Below are 18,967 nucleotides of genomic sequence, written 5' to 3'. Positions count from 1 at the left end.
TTCCCCTGGCCCCGTCCTCCTGAGACTACCATCAGCTCCCAGGGTTCTTGTCAACACCAGCACCATTGACTGAACGTGAAAACTGAAAAAGGAAATTAAATTGTGAGGTAAAATTTGCTTTTTAAAATCTCTTTTCTGGAAGTTTTTGTCTGACATCTGCAGAGCATTGGGCTTCTCCCATGATTCCCATTTTGAACACATGTTTGCAATTTAAATGTTTTTGCCTAATTCCAGTTTTCCCAAAGGAAACTTGGTATTGTTGTTTATGCTATGCACAATCTCTCAGGCTTCCCATGATCACTTTTATTTTTCTAGGTTCAATTGGACTTTACTGAAGCATTGGGGGTCTTCTTATGAAACTGTAAGCTTCATAAGGGAATAAAGCTGGACTTTATTAAGGTGAAACTAATGGAAGAAATACTTTTTTCATTAAAAGAACCACTAGGTTTTAATGTCAGATATTTCGGTTAGTTTTTCCTATGAAGGATGTTGTTTTTCATTTATTTTTTCTTGTTTACCATTGATCTTTTTAAAAGCCAATTCTGGACATTTTAATGTTCAGCTAGGAAGACCTGTGGTATCATGTAGACTATCATATATAACCACATTATATTGTTACTTTTTGGTAGAATTTGAGATTTTTTAAAAGATTTTATTTATTGAGACCGAGAGAGCACAAGCAGGGAGGAGTGGGAGAAGCAGGCTCTCAGTGAGCAGGGAGTCCTATGTGGGGCTGGATCTCAGGACCCTGGCATTACCCTAAAAGACTTTTTAAAGAGATTTTATTTAGTTATTTGAGAGAAGAGAGAAACAGAGAGAGTGGGCAGAGAGGGAGAGTGAGAAAGAGAAGTTAACACCTCTGAGCAGAAAGCCCAACATAGGACTTCATCCCAGGACTCTAAAATCATGACTTGAGCCAAAGGCAGACATTTAACCAGTTGAGGCACCCAGGTGCCTCAGGATTTAAAAGATTTTTATAAACTAATTTTTATAATTTTAAATATCACTCATAAACCATCTTCCAGGGTATCTGGCTCAGTGACATTAGTTATGTTATGTCTTATAGCCTTACCCGTGGGCATCCATCTGCCCATGTAATTCTGAACTCATCATCATCCATGGGTCAAAATGAGAAGTGCAAGTCAGGATTACTACTCCTAGATTCCTGAATTGGTTACACCCTTTCCTAGATGTGACTAGGATGTATTGAGAATCAGCTGCCTTATTTTCATCTTGTTACTCACATCCATGCTTCTCTGACAACATTTTTGCAGCATGAAAAGTCAGGTTTTTGTCAGAGGAAGTTTGCTTTGTCAAAGTAAAACTTCTTTATGAATTGCGAATGTCCTCATTTGGATAAGAGAAAATCACGGAGACTTTGACTCAGTTTCAGGCCCACCCATGCAAGATTCATGGTATGAGCAAATAAGTGTGTAGAGCTGGGAAAACTCGTCTATTTCTAGTTACCACTCACTTGTTGTGTATCTCTGGGCAAATTCTGAACTTGTTCCTTAACTTCATCCACAAAATGAAAGTAAGACTTATCATCAGCGTGGGTAGCCCAGTCAATACAATTTATTTTCTAGAAGACGTAGATTCATTTTGATAAATCACTTATACACACCCTATATTGTTAGAGAGCAGATGAAAGTGGTCTAAAGTCATGCTTCCCACATTTCCTTGTGTATACAATTACTCGGGGACTTTGCTGAAATATAAATTCTGATTCTGGATTGGGGCCTGAGATGCTGCATTTCTAACAAGCTCTCAGGTGTTGTCAGTATTACATGATGTTTGTACATGAACTGTATTTGAATAGCGATTGTGAATTAATCATATAAATATAAAACTATAGTACAAATAAATCAAAATTAATAAAGAAATAAAAAAGGATGAGTGAAGACATGAATGGACCCAGGAATGATGTTATAAATGTATAAAATAATGTTAACCACCTACTAGGTGGGGAGCAGATTTATTCATAGGATTTGTAGCAGACAGTATAGGAGATGGGGTGAGTTCAGGGTGGTGTGGCCATACATGAGTAGATAGTATAAGAAGGGGAACTGTGTCCTCAATATTTATTTGCTTTTCCCTATTAATCTGTATGCATTATAAGAATTGGTCAGTGCACCACAAAATTTTATATTCTGGAGCCAGAGAAGAAAAAGAGAGCCTCACTTACTTTCCTCAATTAATTTAGAACATATAAGCATTCAAATGTTATTTGGGCTCAATATTTACCTTTGTATAATCTGGGAAGAAACAATTAGGTAAGAAATTAGTAGACCAAAATGTTTCAAAGAAAACTGTTTCATTTATTGTATGTAACTCAGGTCTAATATCCACATATACCATGTTGACTTCCATTGTCACTCATTCCTATGTATATATCCAAACTGGGAAGTAACACTATCCTCAAGGTCTTAGAAGATTCTGGACACTTGGGTGGCTCAGCGGTTAAGCATCTGCCTTTGACTCAGGGTGTGATGTCAGGGGTCCTGGGATCAAGTCTCGAATTGGATTCCCCTCAGTGAGTCTGCTTCTCCCTGTGTCTCTCAGGAATAAATTTTAAAAATATATTTTTAAAAATTAAAAAAAAATGTATCTTAGAAGATTCTAAGTGGGACATGCAGATTCAGTCATTCATTCATTCAGTTCATTCAGCATCTACTTCATTCCCAGAGCAGAGCTTACTGACTCAATTTCACTTCTTTCCACTTCCTGCTCCTTACAAAATATTTATGGGATAAAATTATTTATAGATATACATTTAAGAATGTCTGGTTAGCAATGTTTGAAGTCTAGAGATAGATTTTACTAGCAGCTGTAAGAGTTCATCTAAGATACTATATAATTCAGATTGTTGTTAATTCAAACTCTATTTGTATGTAGTATATATTGTGTGTTATTGTTAATTGACAGATTCTCAAAACTAAATGGACCAGTAGGTTATAAAGGATCCTATAACTTCTACATTTTACATTTCCTTCTATTTCTGGGATGTTTATATTCTGTGTTGGGAAGGGTGAGACGGTTGTGAAATGAGAAACAGTAGTAAAAGCAAAGTTAGAGTTTCACATCAGTGGAGATGAAGTGGAAAAAATAAACAATGAATAGCTCTCCAGGATCGTCAATTTTATGTCAATTTGATTGGGCCACAGAGAGCCCAGATATTTGGTCAAATATTATTCTACATCTGTGAGGGTATTTTTGGATGAAATTAACATTTAAATTGGTAGGCTGAATACTTCAGATTGCCCTTTCTAATGTGAATGGACCTTATCTGATCTGTTAAAGCCTGAACAGAACAAAAAACTGACCTTCCTGGGAATGAGGAAGAATTCATCCTGCCTGACTTTGAATTCAGACATCAGTTTTTTTCTGCCTTCACACACAAACTGAAGCACTGGTTATTCTTGAGTCTCAAACTTGCTGGCCTTCAAATTAGAACTAAACCATTGAGTTTCCAGTTTGCTATCTACCGATCCAGGGGCTTTTCAGCCTTCATAAAAATTGCACGAACCAATTCTTCATAATAAATTCTCTCTCTCCAAATATGTATATATAATATATATCAGAGAACTGAGAATAATGATATAGTCTCCTCCCAGGACTCAAAATTTTTGGAAGACTTAGCAGAGCAAGAAGATTCTAATTCAGAGATAGTATTATTAGTATAATTATGATTAGAAGAGTTACTAATCAAAGAGTTGGCAAAGCAATTTTTATTACAATACATATGTATATTATATAAAATATATAATATATATAATATATGTGTATGTGTGTGTTCTAAGATGTGCAGTTTCATTTCTTTAAAAAGCTTCCAGTAGAGACCTTTGTACTGCTTGTCACTGAGCCAGTTGCTGCTCTTGCAATCTACAGCTTTACACTCACAAAACTGCCCTTTGTATTTAGATCTCTGCATGCTGAGTTAAAGGCCAATTTCACTTTGTATGGAGTAGCAGTGTTTTAATAGCATTAGTTACTAAGCTGCTGATTTTTATTTTCTTTATTTTCCTATGATCAGATTGTCAGAAAGTATTCTGTTAAGTATTTGTACAATTTGGTACAAAAATGATTTCGCCAAAAGATTTTCTGAGAAAAAATCTGAAGATGATTCACGGCTATCCCATAATCTATACTTTTGCAAACAACTGGGAAAATATTGAACAATTCCACAGCAGACCAGATGATATCATAATAGCCACTTACCCCAAATCAGGTGAGTTTTGTGGTCTGACAGATGCAGATCTGGCTTCAGTATTAGTTTCCTGAAAAATCAACTTCTGTATAAAATCAGTAGCATACTAAATAAAATTAATATTCCTATCAGCAAGTCTAGTCATGTATTTTGAATATATTTAAAATTTTTTTTTTATTTATTTTATTTATTTATGATAGGCACACAGTGAGAGAGAGAGGCAGAGACATAGGCAGAGGGAGAAGCAGGCTCCATGCACTGGGAGCCCAACGTGGGATTCGATCCCGGGTCTCCAGGATCACGCCCTGGGCCAAAGGCAGGCGCTAAACCGCTGCGCCACCCAGGGATCCCTATTTTGAATATATTTAAAATGAGCATTTGGGGCACAGAAAGGATAATTGCAGAATTAAGTTTCTAATAGAATGCATTCAGATGGCAGACTACCTGTAGGTACTTTTCCCCCCAGATTCAAGTGATGGGTACAAAAACGTTGTCTTTCACCACAGGTACCACCTGGGTTAGTGAAATTGTGGACATGGTTCTGAATAATGGAGATGTTGAAAAATGTAAGCGGGATTTTATAACAGTTAAAGTTCCAATGTTGGAAATGGCTGTCCCTGGACTAAGAACTTCAGGTAATTTTAAACCACCTGGGAATTACAATTTTATAATATTATTTATACAGCATATGAATTATTGTATTTGTGATTTTCATTCAAAGAAAATAGAGTCAATTTGGTAATAAAATAGAAGTTTGGAAGCAGTACAGTCACCAAAACGTATTGATAAACTGTAGTTTAATTTATGCATATCCAGGTATGATGACCTAAGATGAAAGAGTTTTGTTGTAGAAAATAACTAAAAATTTGGATGATAATTTTTAAAGTGTTCTTATCTATCAAATTCTACAGAACAAAAGTCAATAAAAGATAAAGATATCAGGAAAACTTCATTTAAAAAATGTAAAAGTTCATGTCATGGGCATTGAGACATAGTGAGTTGTGGAAGACAATGATTTCTCATTTCCACATGCTGGGTAAAGTGGCTGTAGCTACCAGGTCAGAAGTAGCATAATAAAATAGTTGGTGGAATTTTATAATTAATGTATAATTAATGTTTCCAGATAAAATTTTTCAGAAAAAATTCAAGATACCAAATTAAATTTGAAATTCAGATAAGTAGCTATCTTATTTAGCAAAAGTATATCCTAAACATTGCATGGATGATACTTACACTAAAATGTATCTGTTGTTTATCTGAAATTCAAATTTAACTAGGATTTTTTATTTTTATTTCCTAAACCAGGCAACCCTATCCACATTATAATTAAGAAATTCTTCCTAATACAACTGCGTGCTACACATTGTTCTCTACAGAACATTGATTGGTAATGAAATGAGCTACACCCCAGCTCTTGTGAAATCTCCATTCTAGTGTGTGTTTGGGGTGCAGGTGGGGATGGAGAAGAAGCATGGGAGCTGACAAAAAACAAAAAATAAATAGACTATAAAACAAAAATGAGCATTATATAGAACATTGTCAAAAGATGTTTTAGTAGAGACTGAGTGGCTTTTTGGCATATGTAATAACTTTTTGTGAATAAGTGCAGTATAAGATTGTTTTGAGTGAGTCAGATGCAGTTTTAAGCAGGTGTGCCTTTGTATGCAAAAGGTGGAAAGATAAAGTAGGATTAACAGGTAATCTAGATGTTAGACTAGATGTAAGTAATATTGCAAAAAAAAAATGCATAGGACACTAAGAGTTATTGGATATGAAACCTGGAGGAGATTTTAGGTGTTGGTGACTCTATAACATATAACATCATTAAGAGATATATCTAAGATATAATAAAGGCTACTGAGTGCATTAAAAGAATAGTAAATTAAAATGGTTGGTCCCGCTCATCTAATCTATGTCAGGAATTCTGAGTGTGCCTTTATCCCAGAAGTGCCTTCAGACTAACCAAGTCACTTATATATTTGTGAGATTCGGGCCTCTGGAATCATCCTAGCTCTGAATAGACAAAATAAATGGATATTCTCTGTCTCGGGGAAGTTCACATATCCCTTATCCAAAGACTTGATTTGAAACAAAGTTCTCCCACATATTAGTTGTATGCCTTTGGTGAGTTCACTTAACACCTAAAAATTATACAACATTTTTATTTTGCACATATGTACACATGGCACATAAAGGAAATAATGAAAAAATGCAGGTGCAGCAGCTGATGCTCTACAGATGCAACACCATTTATACCATAACACCAGATACAAACAATAGATGATATGAGAAAGAGTAGGAATCCATATCTCTTTCATTTGAGATACAGAAACTATTTTCATGATTATTTGTAATAATTCAAGGTATGATAAAACTCCAAATTGCTAAGCTGATACTATTACTCCTCATTCTAGAGGTGGAGAAAGTGAGATACAGAGACTAGCAATCTTTCGAATGTCTCACAATGAGTAAGTGACAGATTTAGGATTTGAACCCAAGGAGGCTAACCTCACAACCATGCCCTTAACTATTATGCAATATTGCATCCTCAAATCCAGATAAACACTGTGTGATTGGTTCAAAATCTAGCAGCATTATATACTGCTCAAAAATATTTTAAAAGGTTAGAGAAAATCAGGAAATTGCTGGCTCCTTGAGAACTCTAATGTATCTATATACCAAACTAAAATTTTCCCAGGAATAGAACAGTTAGAGAAGAATCCATCACCACGGCTTGTGAAGACACATCTACCAATTGCTCTTCTTCCTAAGTCTTTCTGGGAGAACAACTGCAAGGTACACTCTACACTAGAAGTCATTTTTTTTTACTGTGACCCTCTCTATCCCTTTGCTCATGCACATAGTAAGTGATTGTTCACATTTTTGTTCGTTGAGAACTACATAAGACAGTGTTTGAATTAAAAATATATATTTCAAGCAACTTACGTAATCAAGTTTGCCAAAGGTATATAGCAACAGGATCCCCATCTTTGCACTGTATTGCTACTGTTTTTCCCCAAATATCCCTAGATATTCTGGCCTTCTCTGAAAACTCAATATAAAGATGTCAGTTCTTGTTTGATAAAATTCTCCAGTGAAACATTTGTGCCTGATTATTTGCTTCTGGGGAACTTTTAAATGTGAAATTGAATTTCTTCAGTAATTGTGGGGCTATTCTGATTATCTATTTCAACTTTTGCTGTTTTTGATGTATGAGGAATTCTAAGCTGTTGAATTTTGTTTTTGTTTTTTTTTTAATTTTTAATTTTTATTTATTTTTATTTATTTATGATAGTCACACAGAGAGAGAGAGAGAGAGAGAGAGGCAGAGACACAGGCAGAGGGAGAAGCAGGCTCCATGCACTGGGAGCCTGACGTGGGATTCGATCCTGGGTCTCCAGGATCGCGCCCTGGGCCAAAGGCAGGCGCTAAACCGCTGTGCCACCCAGGGATCCCTAAGCTGTTGAATTTTGTAATGAAAAGTGTTTCATAACTTTCTCCCTTTTTCTAAAGATTTTATTTATTTATATGAGTGAGAGAGAACAAGGTGGGGAGGAGCAAAGGGAAAGAGATAAGCAGACTCTCCACTGAGCTGGGAGCCTAATGCAGGTCTCCATCCCAGGACTGTGGGATCATGACTTGAGACCAAGGCAGATGCTTTACCAACTCAACCACACAGGCACCCCCATATATCTATTTTTATTCTTTCTTTGAACAGACTATTTTTACAACAATTTTACTTTTAGAACAGTTTTAGATTCACAGCAAAATCGAGTGGAAGGCAAAGAGATTTCCCATATATCCCCTGCCCCTACGCATGCATAGTTACCTATCAACATCCCCCACCAGAGTGGTATACATTTGTTAAAACTGATGAACCTACACATCATTATCACCTAAAGTTCATAGTTTACATTAGGGTTCACTCGGTCTTGTGGGGTTTGGACAAATGTATAATGAAAACGTAGACCATTATAGTATCATTCTGTGTAATTTTGCTGTCCTAAAAATCTTCAGTACTTCACCTACTCATCCCCCTCTCCTCCCAACCTGACAACCACCGATCTTTTTAATTGCCTTCATGGTCTTGCCTTTTCCAGAATGTCACATAGTTAGAAACATACAGTATGTAGTTTTTCCAAATTGCATTCTTTCACTTAGTAATATGCATTTAAGTTTCCTCCATGTCATTTCATGGCTTGATAGCTCATTTGATTTTAGTGCATAATATTCTACTGTCTGAATGTATCCTAGGTTATTCATTCATTTACTGAAGGACATCTTGGTTCCCCTCACATTTTGGCGATTATGAATAAAACTGCTATATATATCCACTTGCAGGTTTTTGTGTGGAGCTTATTTTTCAACTTTGGATAAATGCTAAGCAGTGTGACTGCTGGATTGTAGGTAAAACTATGCTTAGCTTTGTAAGAAACTGCCACAATGTCTTCCAAGGTACCATTTTTGCAATCCCACCAGCAATGAATTAGAGAGCTCCGGTTGCTCAACATCCTCACCAGGATTTGGCGCCAGTTATCTGGATATTGGTCATTCTAATAAGTATGGAGTAGTGTCTCACAGTTGCTTTAATTTTCACTTCTCTGATATATGATGTGGAACATCTTTTCATACTCATTGTAATTTTAGTGGCTATCAGATTTGATGTGAAACCTATTTTTTCTTGATATTAGTTATTTGTGTCTTCTCTTTTTTCTTTGTCTTGCTAGATGATTGTCAAGTTTGTTCATTTTTTTTTAAAGACAGCTTTCTGTTTCATTAATTCTAATTTTTCCTATTTTTAACTTTGTGGATTTCAAATCCACGTGGTTTTCTTTTTTTTTTTTTTCTCTGTAGATGATTTATTTGGCTCGAAATGCCAAGGATGTTGCAGTCTCATATTATCATTTTGACTTAATGAATAATTTGGAACCTGCCCCTGGTCCCTGGGAGGAGTATTTGGAGAGATTCATGACTGGAAATGGTAGGTAGGCCCGGGCTTGAAATTAGTAAGTTTTCTTTTTAATAATACTAATAACTATTATGGGTGTGACTTTTCCTACCAAAACACTTTTCTGGACGCCTGGATGGCTCAGCAGTTGAGCATCTGCATTCAGCTCAGAGCATGATCCCAGATCCAGGGATCCAGTCCCTTGTCCGGTCCCCTGCAGGGAGCCTGCTTCTCCCTCTGTCTAGGTCTCTGCCTCTCTCTCTGTGTCTCTCATGAATTACTAAATAAAATATTTAAAAATATATATTTAGGGGAGCCCTGGTGACTTAGTGGTTTACACCCTGGGCTGAAGCGCCACCTTCAGCCCAGGGTGTAATCCTGGAGACCTGGGATCCAGTCTCATGTCCGGCTCCCTGCATGGAGCCTACTTCTCCCTCTGCCTGTGTCTCTGCCTCTCTCTCTGTGTCTCTCATGAATAAATAAATAAAATCTATCAAAAAAATAATAAAAAAATAAAAAATATATTTTAAAAACCCAAAACACATTTCTAAGCCAGTAAAAAGCACATTTAAATAACATTTAAATAATTAGATCAACTATCTAATATTTTACTATGACATTAATACATAAATTTGGTATTTAACATGGACTTAATGAAAATATTCTCAAATGTCTTTTTCAGTTACTAGAAATCCATTCTCATTTCCTGCTTACAATGCAAATTGTTTAAGTTGTCCAAATCTTGGTTAGATCTGTTATACATATATTTATAATATTTAGATAAATAGTTAATACGAGTACTTAGTAGAATTGTTTCCTCCCATGTGAGGCGAAGTAAAATTCATATGGAGGCCAATGTATTTTCAATTGAAATGCTTCCTTTGTACTTTATTATTTTTTTTGTACTTTATAGTTTTTAATCTAACTACATCCATAAATGGTTGATTATATACATTTTAATTGGCCTTATATATTCAGTTTCCATGATTATTAATTCTACAAAATATTTGTACAATTTGGCTTACTATTTAGAAATAAATATTCAATTTGATGAATGCTTACAGTAATAGACTATTTCTCTGGTTTTAGTGGCCTATGGTTCCTGGTTTAATCATGTTAAGAGCTGGTGGAAGAAAAAGGAAGAACATCCAATACTTTTCTTGTACTATGAAGATATGAAAGAGGTAAAATGGTAGAAATCATTTTGAGTAATTGCCCCAATACATCCTGGGGTAAAGTGTTAATAAATATTTCCATTTAATCTGTGGAGTTAAAAAAAAAATGTTGTGATTATTTTGCCTCTTCTCCATGCCTGCTTATCCAAATCTTGCTAAGATCGTTAGTGATTTCTAATGGTGAAATCCATGACATTTTTATCTTCTTATACTTTTTAACCATTGTGTTTATGAGCACCTTCTGTTGTTGAAATTCTTTCCTACACTTAATAGGTTATTTTGCTCTCTTGGCTCCTGTAGATTTCCATCTGTTACTTAGTTAGCTTTCTTTGTAAGCTATTTGCTACATTTTGGAGATCATACCCATGCCTACAGTTACCAAAACTCTTTGTGTGCTAATGACCCCCCAAAATTCCATTTTATTTATTTATTTATTTGTATTTGTTTTAAGATTTTATTTATTTATTCATGATAGACACAGAGAGAGAGAGAGAGAGAGAGATTGAGAGAGAGAGAGAGAAGCAGAGACACAGGCAGAGGGAGAAGCAGGCTCCATGCAGGGAGCCCGACGTGGGACTCCATCCGTGGTCTCCAGGATCGTACCCTGGGCCAAAGGCAGGCGCTAAACTGCTGCACCACCAGGGATCCCTAAAATCCCTTTTTAATTTCTACCCTAATTCAGACCCAGGCTTTTATTTAAATGATCCTTAAATTTAACACATTCAAAACTAAACTCATCTTGCTTCTCTGTCTCTAACATGTAATCCTTTTCTTCTTTTATTCTCTCTTTGGTTAATGATGTTATTCGTCCATTAATTTTCTTTTTTTTCCTCTAAATTTTTATATAAATTCTGGTTAGTTGACATGCAGTATAATATTGGTTTTAGGTGTAGAATAAGGTAATTCATCACTTACATACATATTCATTAATTTTCAAAATCTGAAAATACATTGTCTTCATTGACTTTATACAGTGGATATAGCTCCACTATCTTATGGACATCTCATTGGTTCACATGCCCTACTTATTATAATTTTCTTTTTTTTTAATATTTTTTTAAATTAATGATAGTCACAGAGAGAGAGAGAGAGAGAGAGGCAGAGACATAGGCAGAGGGAGAAGCAGGCTCCATGCACTGGGAGCCCAATGTGGGATTCGATCCCAGGTCTCCAGGATCGCACCCTGGGCCAAAGGCAGGCACCAAACCGCTGCGCCACCCAGGGATCCCTATTATAATTTTCAAATGTGTTCCTCTCTTTTATTCTCCTACTAGTTTGGGGATTCATCAGCATTCATCTGTTTCCTACATGACCTAGTAGCAGTTCAAATACTTCTGCAAAGTTCCAGGCCTATTCTGAGGCCATTTTACTTAAATTTGGCAAACACACACACACACACACTCCTGAGAAATATCATTCTTGTAACTACATTCACAGTACAGAATATAGCACCTTACACATGCATCATAGAATCACTTGTATGAATAATTAATTGCTTGAATGAATAAATAAATGAATGAGCAGTAACAACAAACATTTTAGAGACATCAATCTTACTTTGCATAACAAAAATCATGTCACAGGTAAAATTTCCATTGATCCAAGTATTTCTGAGAAACCCCCAGGACATTCTCACATTTTAACAAAAAGAGTCTGTGAATTTTTCTGCCCTGCCCAGGATCCCATCTTCCATCACACTTGTTTATAGCCCATAGAGAATCTACGGCCTAAACTTTACTACTGTCCATTTATACAGGGCTTGAGGCAATTAATTTCCAATTTGCTGGCAATATGCAGCTGTGAAACAGAAGTGGTTTTCTGAAAACACTTTTTATAAGTGGTAATATCCCTTGAGTATTTGATTAGCCAGAATTAAGTCATGAATTCTTCATAAGGAGAAAACTGTCCTGTACTATCTTTCTTTACTTCCTAGACACAAGAGTAGCCCTTAATAACTTTATGAAAAGAGCAATTTTAGCTTCTAGGTATAGTCCCTTTCCTCCATAGGATGGGGAAATACACTTTCTGGGCCTACTTGGTATTTGCATTCTGTGTCTGACATCATGCTATCCCCTATGTGACACTCATGTCAACCATTTCTCTCCTTATTCAGCTAAAATGCATTATTCAAATCCACTCATTCATACTGATTTACAGTCTGGCCCAATCAGCTTTATAAGCATATCTAGATATTTTGAAACCCACTCAAACCTGTTAAGTTCATCATACTTAATAGATGGTCTTTTTCTCCTGTCATACAGTCAGTTTTAGGCAATGTTATATAAAGAAGTTTAACAATAATAGAATAAGATTATAATTACAGTTCAATAATAAAATTCAAGGAGAACCCTAATAATTTACATTGGTTTATGAGCATCTGCATAATTTCTCAATCAATGCAGTGAAAGAGAAATACAGCAGAAGGAGATTCAGTAGTCACCAGCACTCTACTTTCATTTCTACAGCTCTATAAACTAACACGCATTGATACTTTGGCAGTGGCCATATTATTCTCCAAACACTTGGAATCCCTAATAGAAATTGTTCTCTTTTTGCCTATCTGTGGTTTTCCTAATACCAGTATTAACTTTTCTTTGGCTTTTTCCCCACTATCATCATTTCTGACCTTTTACTTATTCCAAGCACTGACGTCCCTTAATTAGTCGGCTCATTCTGCTCTTATCAAGGTCTGAGACATAATATTTTGCCAGAACTTTCCTTGTAGGGAACTCCCTACCAAAACACACACATGTGTATACATGAGCACACACATAGTTAATGACATATTATTAAATGATGTTTCTTCCCTGAATAAGAGATAAAGCCCAAATCCTTCACAGGACATCCAAGGATTTTTCTCATTTTTACCCCAACTTATCTTTCCAGTTTTATAGCCTCTCTTACTTGTATGAACAACTCAAATCTAACTTCAACCACTTTGTGTTTTTTTCCTCCCTTCAACATATTATGAGACCCTATACCTCCAAGAATTTTGATTATTTCTGTACTAAAAATTCACTCTCCAACAACTCAGCAGACTACATATCGTGGTAAATTCTGACTCACCTTTTTCAATTCAGTTTAGATATCACCTTATCAATATATTTCTAGACATATCCATATAGAGTTTAGTTTAACCTCCTAAAATTTACAAACATTAAGTTTATGTCATTTGAATCTGGAAAATTGGGGCACTTGAGTGGCTCAGTGGTTAAGCATCTGCCTTTGGTTCAGGTTGTGATCCTGAGGTCCTGGGATCAAGTCCCACACTGAGCTCCCTGCAGAGAGCCTGCTTCTCCCTCTGCCTGTCTCTGCCTCTCTCTGTGTGTCTCTTATTATAAGTAAATAAAATCTTAAAAAAAAAAAAGAATCTGGAAAATTATTTATTTCTCAGATTTTGTTCTTTTTATCCCCAACAGTTAATGAATTACTTAGGTCTTTATATCTTTGCATCTTTGTTGGAGTTTTTTAAAAAATATTGTTAATATTTAGCCCAAGCTTTGTTCTTATTCTACTTTTGATATAAGCTAAAAATATGAAACTTGGAATAAACAAAATATTTCATCTATTTTTGCCAAATATAAATTATGGATGTTTTCAGTTTTATGATTAATTTTTTAAAAACTATTGATGACCCAACAAAATATGGATTGGATATTCAGAACCAACATTTAAGAAAACAGATTATAAATATTATAGTTTTCACAATATGCTAATGATATGTTAATGATTTATCGTTTTCTTGGGTATGTCTCTTTTTTTTTTTTTTTTTTTTTTTTTTTTGGGTATGTCTCTTTATCCACTGATAGAATCCAAAGCGGGAAGTCCAGAAGATTGCTAGATTTCTAGAGAAGAATTTGAATGATGAAGTCTTGGATAAGATAATTCATCACACCTCATTTGAAATGATGAAGGACAATCCTCTGGTGAATTATACACATCTACCAAGTACAGTGATGGATCATAGCAAATCATCTTTTATGCGTAAAGGTAAATACTTTGCCTAGTTTAATTTCCCTTTTCACTTTCTTCTGAATTACTCTAAAATGAGGATTAGTTTTGTGACCTCTAACAATTACTTAGCCAGTTTGGGTACCAATTTCTTCATCTCTAATATAAGGACACTAAAACTACCTACCACAAAAAGTTGCTGAACTAGATTAGAAATGACTAAGGAAATAATGCATTATGAACTTGTTATCTGAATACCTTGAATATTTGATGCATGTTTATTTTTCTATTTACTGTGCTACTAAATGAGAGTAGTTTTGTCAATTCTGATGTGAGTCATTCCAAAATTGTTATTCCTAAATCTTAAATCTTTGCCTAAATAAGCATAGGCTTCCCTCTTCTCCTCAGTGATAAATTAATGTCACTCAATACAGGAATATTTCCTTTAAAGACTTCATATCACTTAGAGAACAGTGGTCACTTTGTTAAGGATTCACCAGGAGAAATCACTTTTTTTACCCTATTTTGCTCCCTAAAAATGCTGTCTGAATTATAGGAAACATGGAATCTAAATTTAACTTAAAAAGATAATAGAGGAATATGGCATTTGATATTGATTCCACTGATGCAAATCCTGCATATTGTGGCTTATTGTGTATGATTTGTGTCAACAATGTTTTATTAATGATAAAAATAATACATTTAACAAATTATTAACTTAGAAACAAATTTGGGAAGTTATCCATCTAATAATGTCACCCTCTGTTTTCAATATTCTTTATTGAAGTAGAGACAAAAGGGATAGAATTTCAATTGGTGTGCTACAAAGTAAACATAACCCTAAAAATGTACTGTACATATGAACATATGGCTGAAAACCCTTGATTTTCAAAAAAAGTTATATGGTTAAATTTTTTCTAAAATATTTTTCTACATTACTTCTCAAAATAGCAAACTGCCCTAGTGCTTTCAAATTGTTCTTTATTTTCAAAAACATTGCACTTAACTTTTCACAACTAACCTGCAGTATAAGAAAGTAAAGTTTTCATTGTAAATGGTGTCTAAAACAAGACTGATGCTCACATGCACATATTTTGCTGGTAGAAAAAAATCAGGAAAAAAAAAAAAAACCTTTATTAAATAAGGCAAATTCTCATTTTGTCAGATTATCTGAATGTAACTTTCAGAAGGGTTTCATTCCCAGTCATGTGAAAATTGATACCACTCCATGATATTTCATTAGGGCATAGAGTTAGATGAAACAAGTTCAGTATCTGGATTCTATGGTTTCTTAAACTTCAAGCAGAAAAGAGTCCATTTGAGTCTCATAAGAGAGACAGTCTCTACATCCCCTCCAGAAGTGGAAAAAAACATACCTTTTGTAGTCAGATTGATCTGCAATTTGTCCAGGCTGTGCCACTCCCTGAATCTATGACTTTGAATATGTTTATTCAATCTGTCAAACATCTGCTTACATCACTGAAAATATGGAGAAAGTAACAAGATCTCTGGCATAAGTTTTGGGGGAGGATTATGGTAAATAACATGTAAGCATTTCAAATATTTTTTCCCACCATAAATAATACATTAAAAAGTAGCAAGTCTTATTAGTCTAAATAGTTCGAGATTTGTTTACCCGTTTATTCATTCATGCACTCAACAAACATTTAAAGAATGGCCATTTATTCATTCATTTATGTATAGGAAACACTTCATGAACACCTGCATGCAGCACATATTTCCTAGAACATGCAAGGATGAATGACACATACATTTGCTTTAAGAAGCTCGCAATGTAATGAGAGAGGCATGCATGTAAATGGATGCTAACCAGGGTTCAAAGTGATATATGAACAAAGGGCTGGGTACACTCAGTCTGGAAGGATGCCATGTTGGCTAAATCAATGTCATAATTTAGTCACACAATAGTAAAAGTCGTAGGGAGAGGATAGATGATGTCCAGTGTTTATACTTATGTTCCACATTGCAACAAAACAGAAAAATCTAGGCTTTAGCCAGCATTTACTTAATCAAAAAAAAAATTATACTTCCCTTACTCTTGTGAAGCAAATGTGTTTGTGTATATTATATAATTAATAGAAAATCATTGGAATACTTCATATATGACTCTTGATTGTTTAATTTGTGCTTTTTGTATTTACTGACATCTTTACAGATGGACTACTTCAAATATACACTACTGTCACATTTCAAAGAGCTCTTACCATCTGGTAAACACAGAAAAAAATATAATAACCAGGAAACAACATTGTTTATGGGGCTCTTTTTCATTAAAAGATTTGAAATCTTCATCAAGCCGTCATGGATTAATGAAACTTGCAATTCAACAGGACATATTTTATATTTCATAAAATAACAAAACAAATGTTTATCTCCAGGCACGCTTGCAGTGCATTAAGAATTTTTCAAATATTTATAAGCATCCAAGTATAAGAAATTTTTTTTTCAAGTATAAGAAATTAAAAGCAAATCTGTTCCCAACAGTTTTGCTTTTGTAGAGATGATTCAGCATTGTTATATGTTTGACTTTAAATGCTATTCATCTCATCAAAAATGAAAATACAGTATAAAAGTCTAGGGAACTGAAATAAAATGGTATCCTTCAAGTATCACACCATCTTTACTAATAAATTCATGGGAAATGATACATCAATTTCCTAGTCATGTATTAATTGTGCTGATGACCAGTCCATTGTATGGTTTTTAAAACTAATTCGTGAAATAAAATCTGTCCTGATCACTGATGGAGTGTCCAACAGTAATCCTATGACCCATGACAAACAGGAACACTAAAACAATCTCTTTCAGGAAACTATTGTATGGTCCATAAGTTTAGATAGGAAAATTAAGCCTTCTCAGTATGTATCTTTAAAAGTCCATCAAAACCATAATGAGAGGGATGCCTGGGTGGCTCAATGGTTGAGCGCCTCCCTTTGGCCCAGGGCATGATCTTGGAGTCCTGGGATGGAGTCTCACGTGGGACTCCTTGCAGGGAGACTGCTTCTTCCTCTATGTCTCTGCCTCTGTCTCTCTGTGTCTCTCATGAATAAATATATAATTTAAAAAAAAAAAATTAAAGTAAAATAAAAACTTAAAAAAACATAATGAGATATCACCTCCAACCTGTCAGAATGGCTAGTATCAAAAAGACAAAAATAGCAAGTGTTGGTGAGGATGTGGAGAAAAGGAAACACTTGTGCACTATTTGTCCGATGTAAATTGGTACAGTCACTGTGGAAAACAACATGGAAGTTTCTCAAAAAATTAAAAATAGAACTACTCTATAATCCAGCAGTCCACTATGATAACAAAAGTGAAAACACTAATTCAAAAAGATATATGCACCTCTGTGTTCACTGCAAAATTATTTATAATAGGCAAAATATGGAAGCAACCCAAGTGACCATTAGTAGATGATTGGATAAAAAAGATGTGGTATATACACACAAGGGCATACTACTTGCCATAAAAAATAAATAAATAAAACAAAATCTTGCCTTTTGCAACAACATGGATGGACCTAGAAGGTATTATGCTAAGTGAAAGACAAATACCATGCAGTTTCATTTATATGTGGGATCAGAAAAACAAATAAATAAAATGGAAACAGACTCCTAAATACAAAGAACACCCTGATGGTAGCCAGAGGGGAGGGGGGTGGGGAATAAGCAAAATAAGTGAAGGGAATTAAGAGGAACAAACTTCTAGTTAGAAAATAAATAAGTCATGAGGATGCAGAGTACAACATAAGGAATATAGTTAATAATACTGTAATATTACAATATTGTATATCAATTATACTTCAAAAAACAGGTTCTATTTAGCTCTAAGCCACCTTCCTAGATGACAGGAATGACCAATAAAGGGGAAATGACATTTTATAGTATTCAAATACAAGGGAAGTCCTTCTTTAACTCTTTGAAACTTTTCTTTTGGTATACTAGGCTTCCTTCATAATGGAAATATGTTATTCCATATATTTTCTTATTTATTTTTAGGGATTGCAGGTGACTGGAAGAATTACTTCACAGTGGCCCAAAATGAGAAATTTGATGTCATTTACAAGAAGGAAATGTCTGGAACCACCCTTCAGTTTCGCACAGAGATTTAAAGATCCTAGTGACCAATCTGAAGAAGGAAGAACAGAGCTGTAATTTGTTAAAAAGGAGGCCATTAGGCAGTCAAATGGATTTATAAAGAAGGAGAAAATGTGCTTTTAAAATGAATTTGTGTGTGTGTCATTAATCAGGTCTCAATTTTGCTCCTGACTCTGAGCTTCCAAATTCCGTAGGGGTAGGGCCAATTGTTATGTTTTTGTAGGATATTCCTACCTTTTCCTAGACTAGTACAGATAGCAGAGTAAGCACTTATCTTACTCAACCTCTATGTGTTATGACTTAGAATGAAGTTCCCCTTCTATTAACATGGTCCAAGAAGTGTTGTTTACACACTGACACTACATTTCCTAGCTCTGCCCCAATTCCCTTTGCTGAAAACTTGACCCAGGACACTCTGATCCCTGCTGTCTTCTGGGTCTCAAGCTGTTCCCTGAGTCAGAGTTCATCTTCTCGCAGTGCCACTATTTGGATAACACAGCTCATGTCCCAGATGATGGGGCTCAGATTTTGGAAATGTTGTTCCTATATCTAATTTCTAAGCATCAAA

The 18,967-nt window shown here is 34.9% G+C and overlaps 1 protein-coding gene across 1 annotated transcript; it reads left to right on the top strand.

Moving 5' to 3' along the window:
• Positions 1–4,080: 4,080 nt before the first annotated feature.
• SULT1B1 (sulfotransferase family 1B member 1) lies at positions 4,081–18,526 on the top strand. Its single transcript, NM_001195835.1, is given in 7 exon segments — positions 4,081–4,228; positions 4,714–4,842; positions 6,906–7,003; positions 9,062–9,188; positions 10,245–10,339; positions 14,140–14,320; positions 18,301–18,526. Coding segments are annotated over 7 exon segments (891 nt in total). The 3' UTR covers positions 18,414–18,526.
• The last annotated feature ends 441 nt before the right edge of the window (positions 18,527–18,967 follow it).

This window comes from Canis lupus, chromosome 13 (assembly GCF_011100685.1).
Source record: "Canis lupus familiaris isolate Mischka breed German Shepherd chromosome 13, alternate assembly UU_Cfam_GSD_1.0, whole genome shotgun sequence".
NCBI classification, from domain to species: domain Eukaryota; kingdom Metazoa; phylum Chordata; class Mammalia; order Carnivora; family Canidae; genus Canis; species Canis lupus.
Note: the sequence above shows the minus strand (reverse complement) of the source record. Positions and strands in the feature narration are given on the sequence as shown.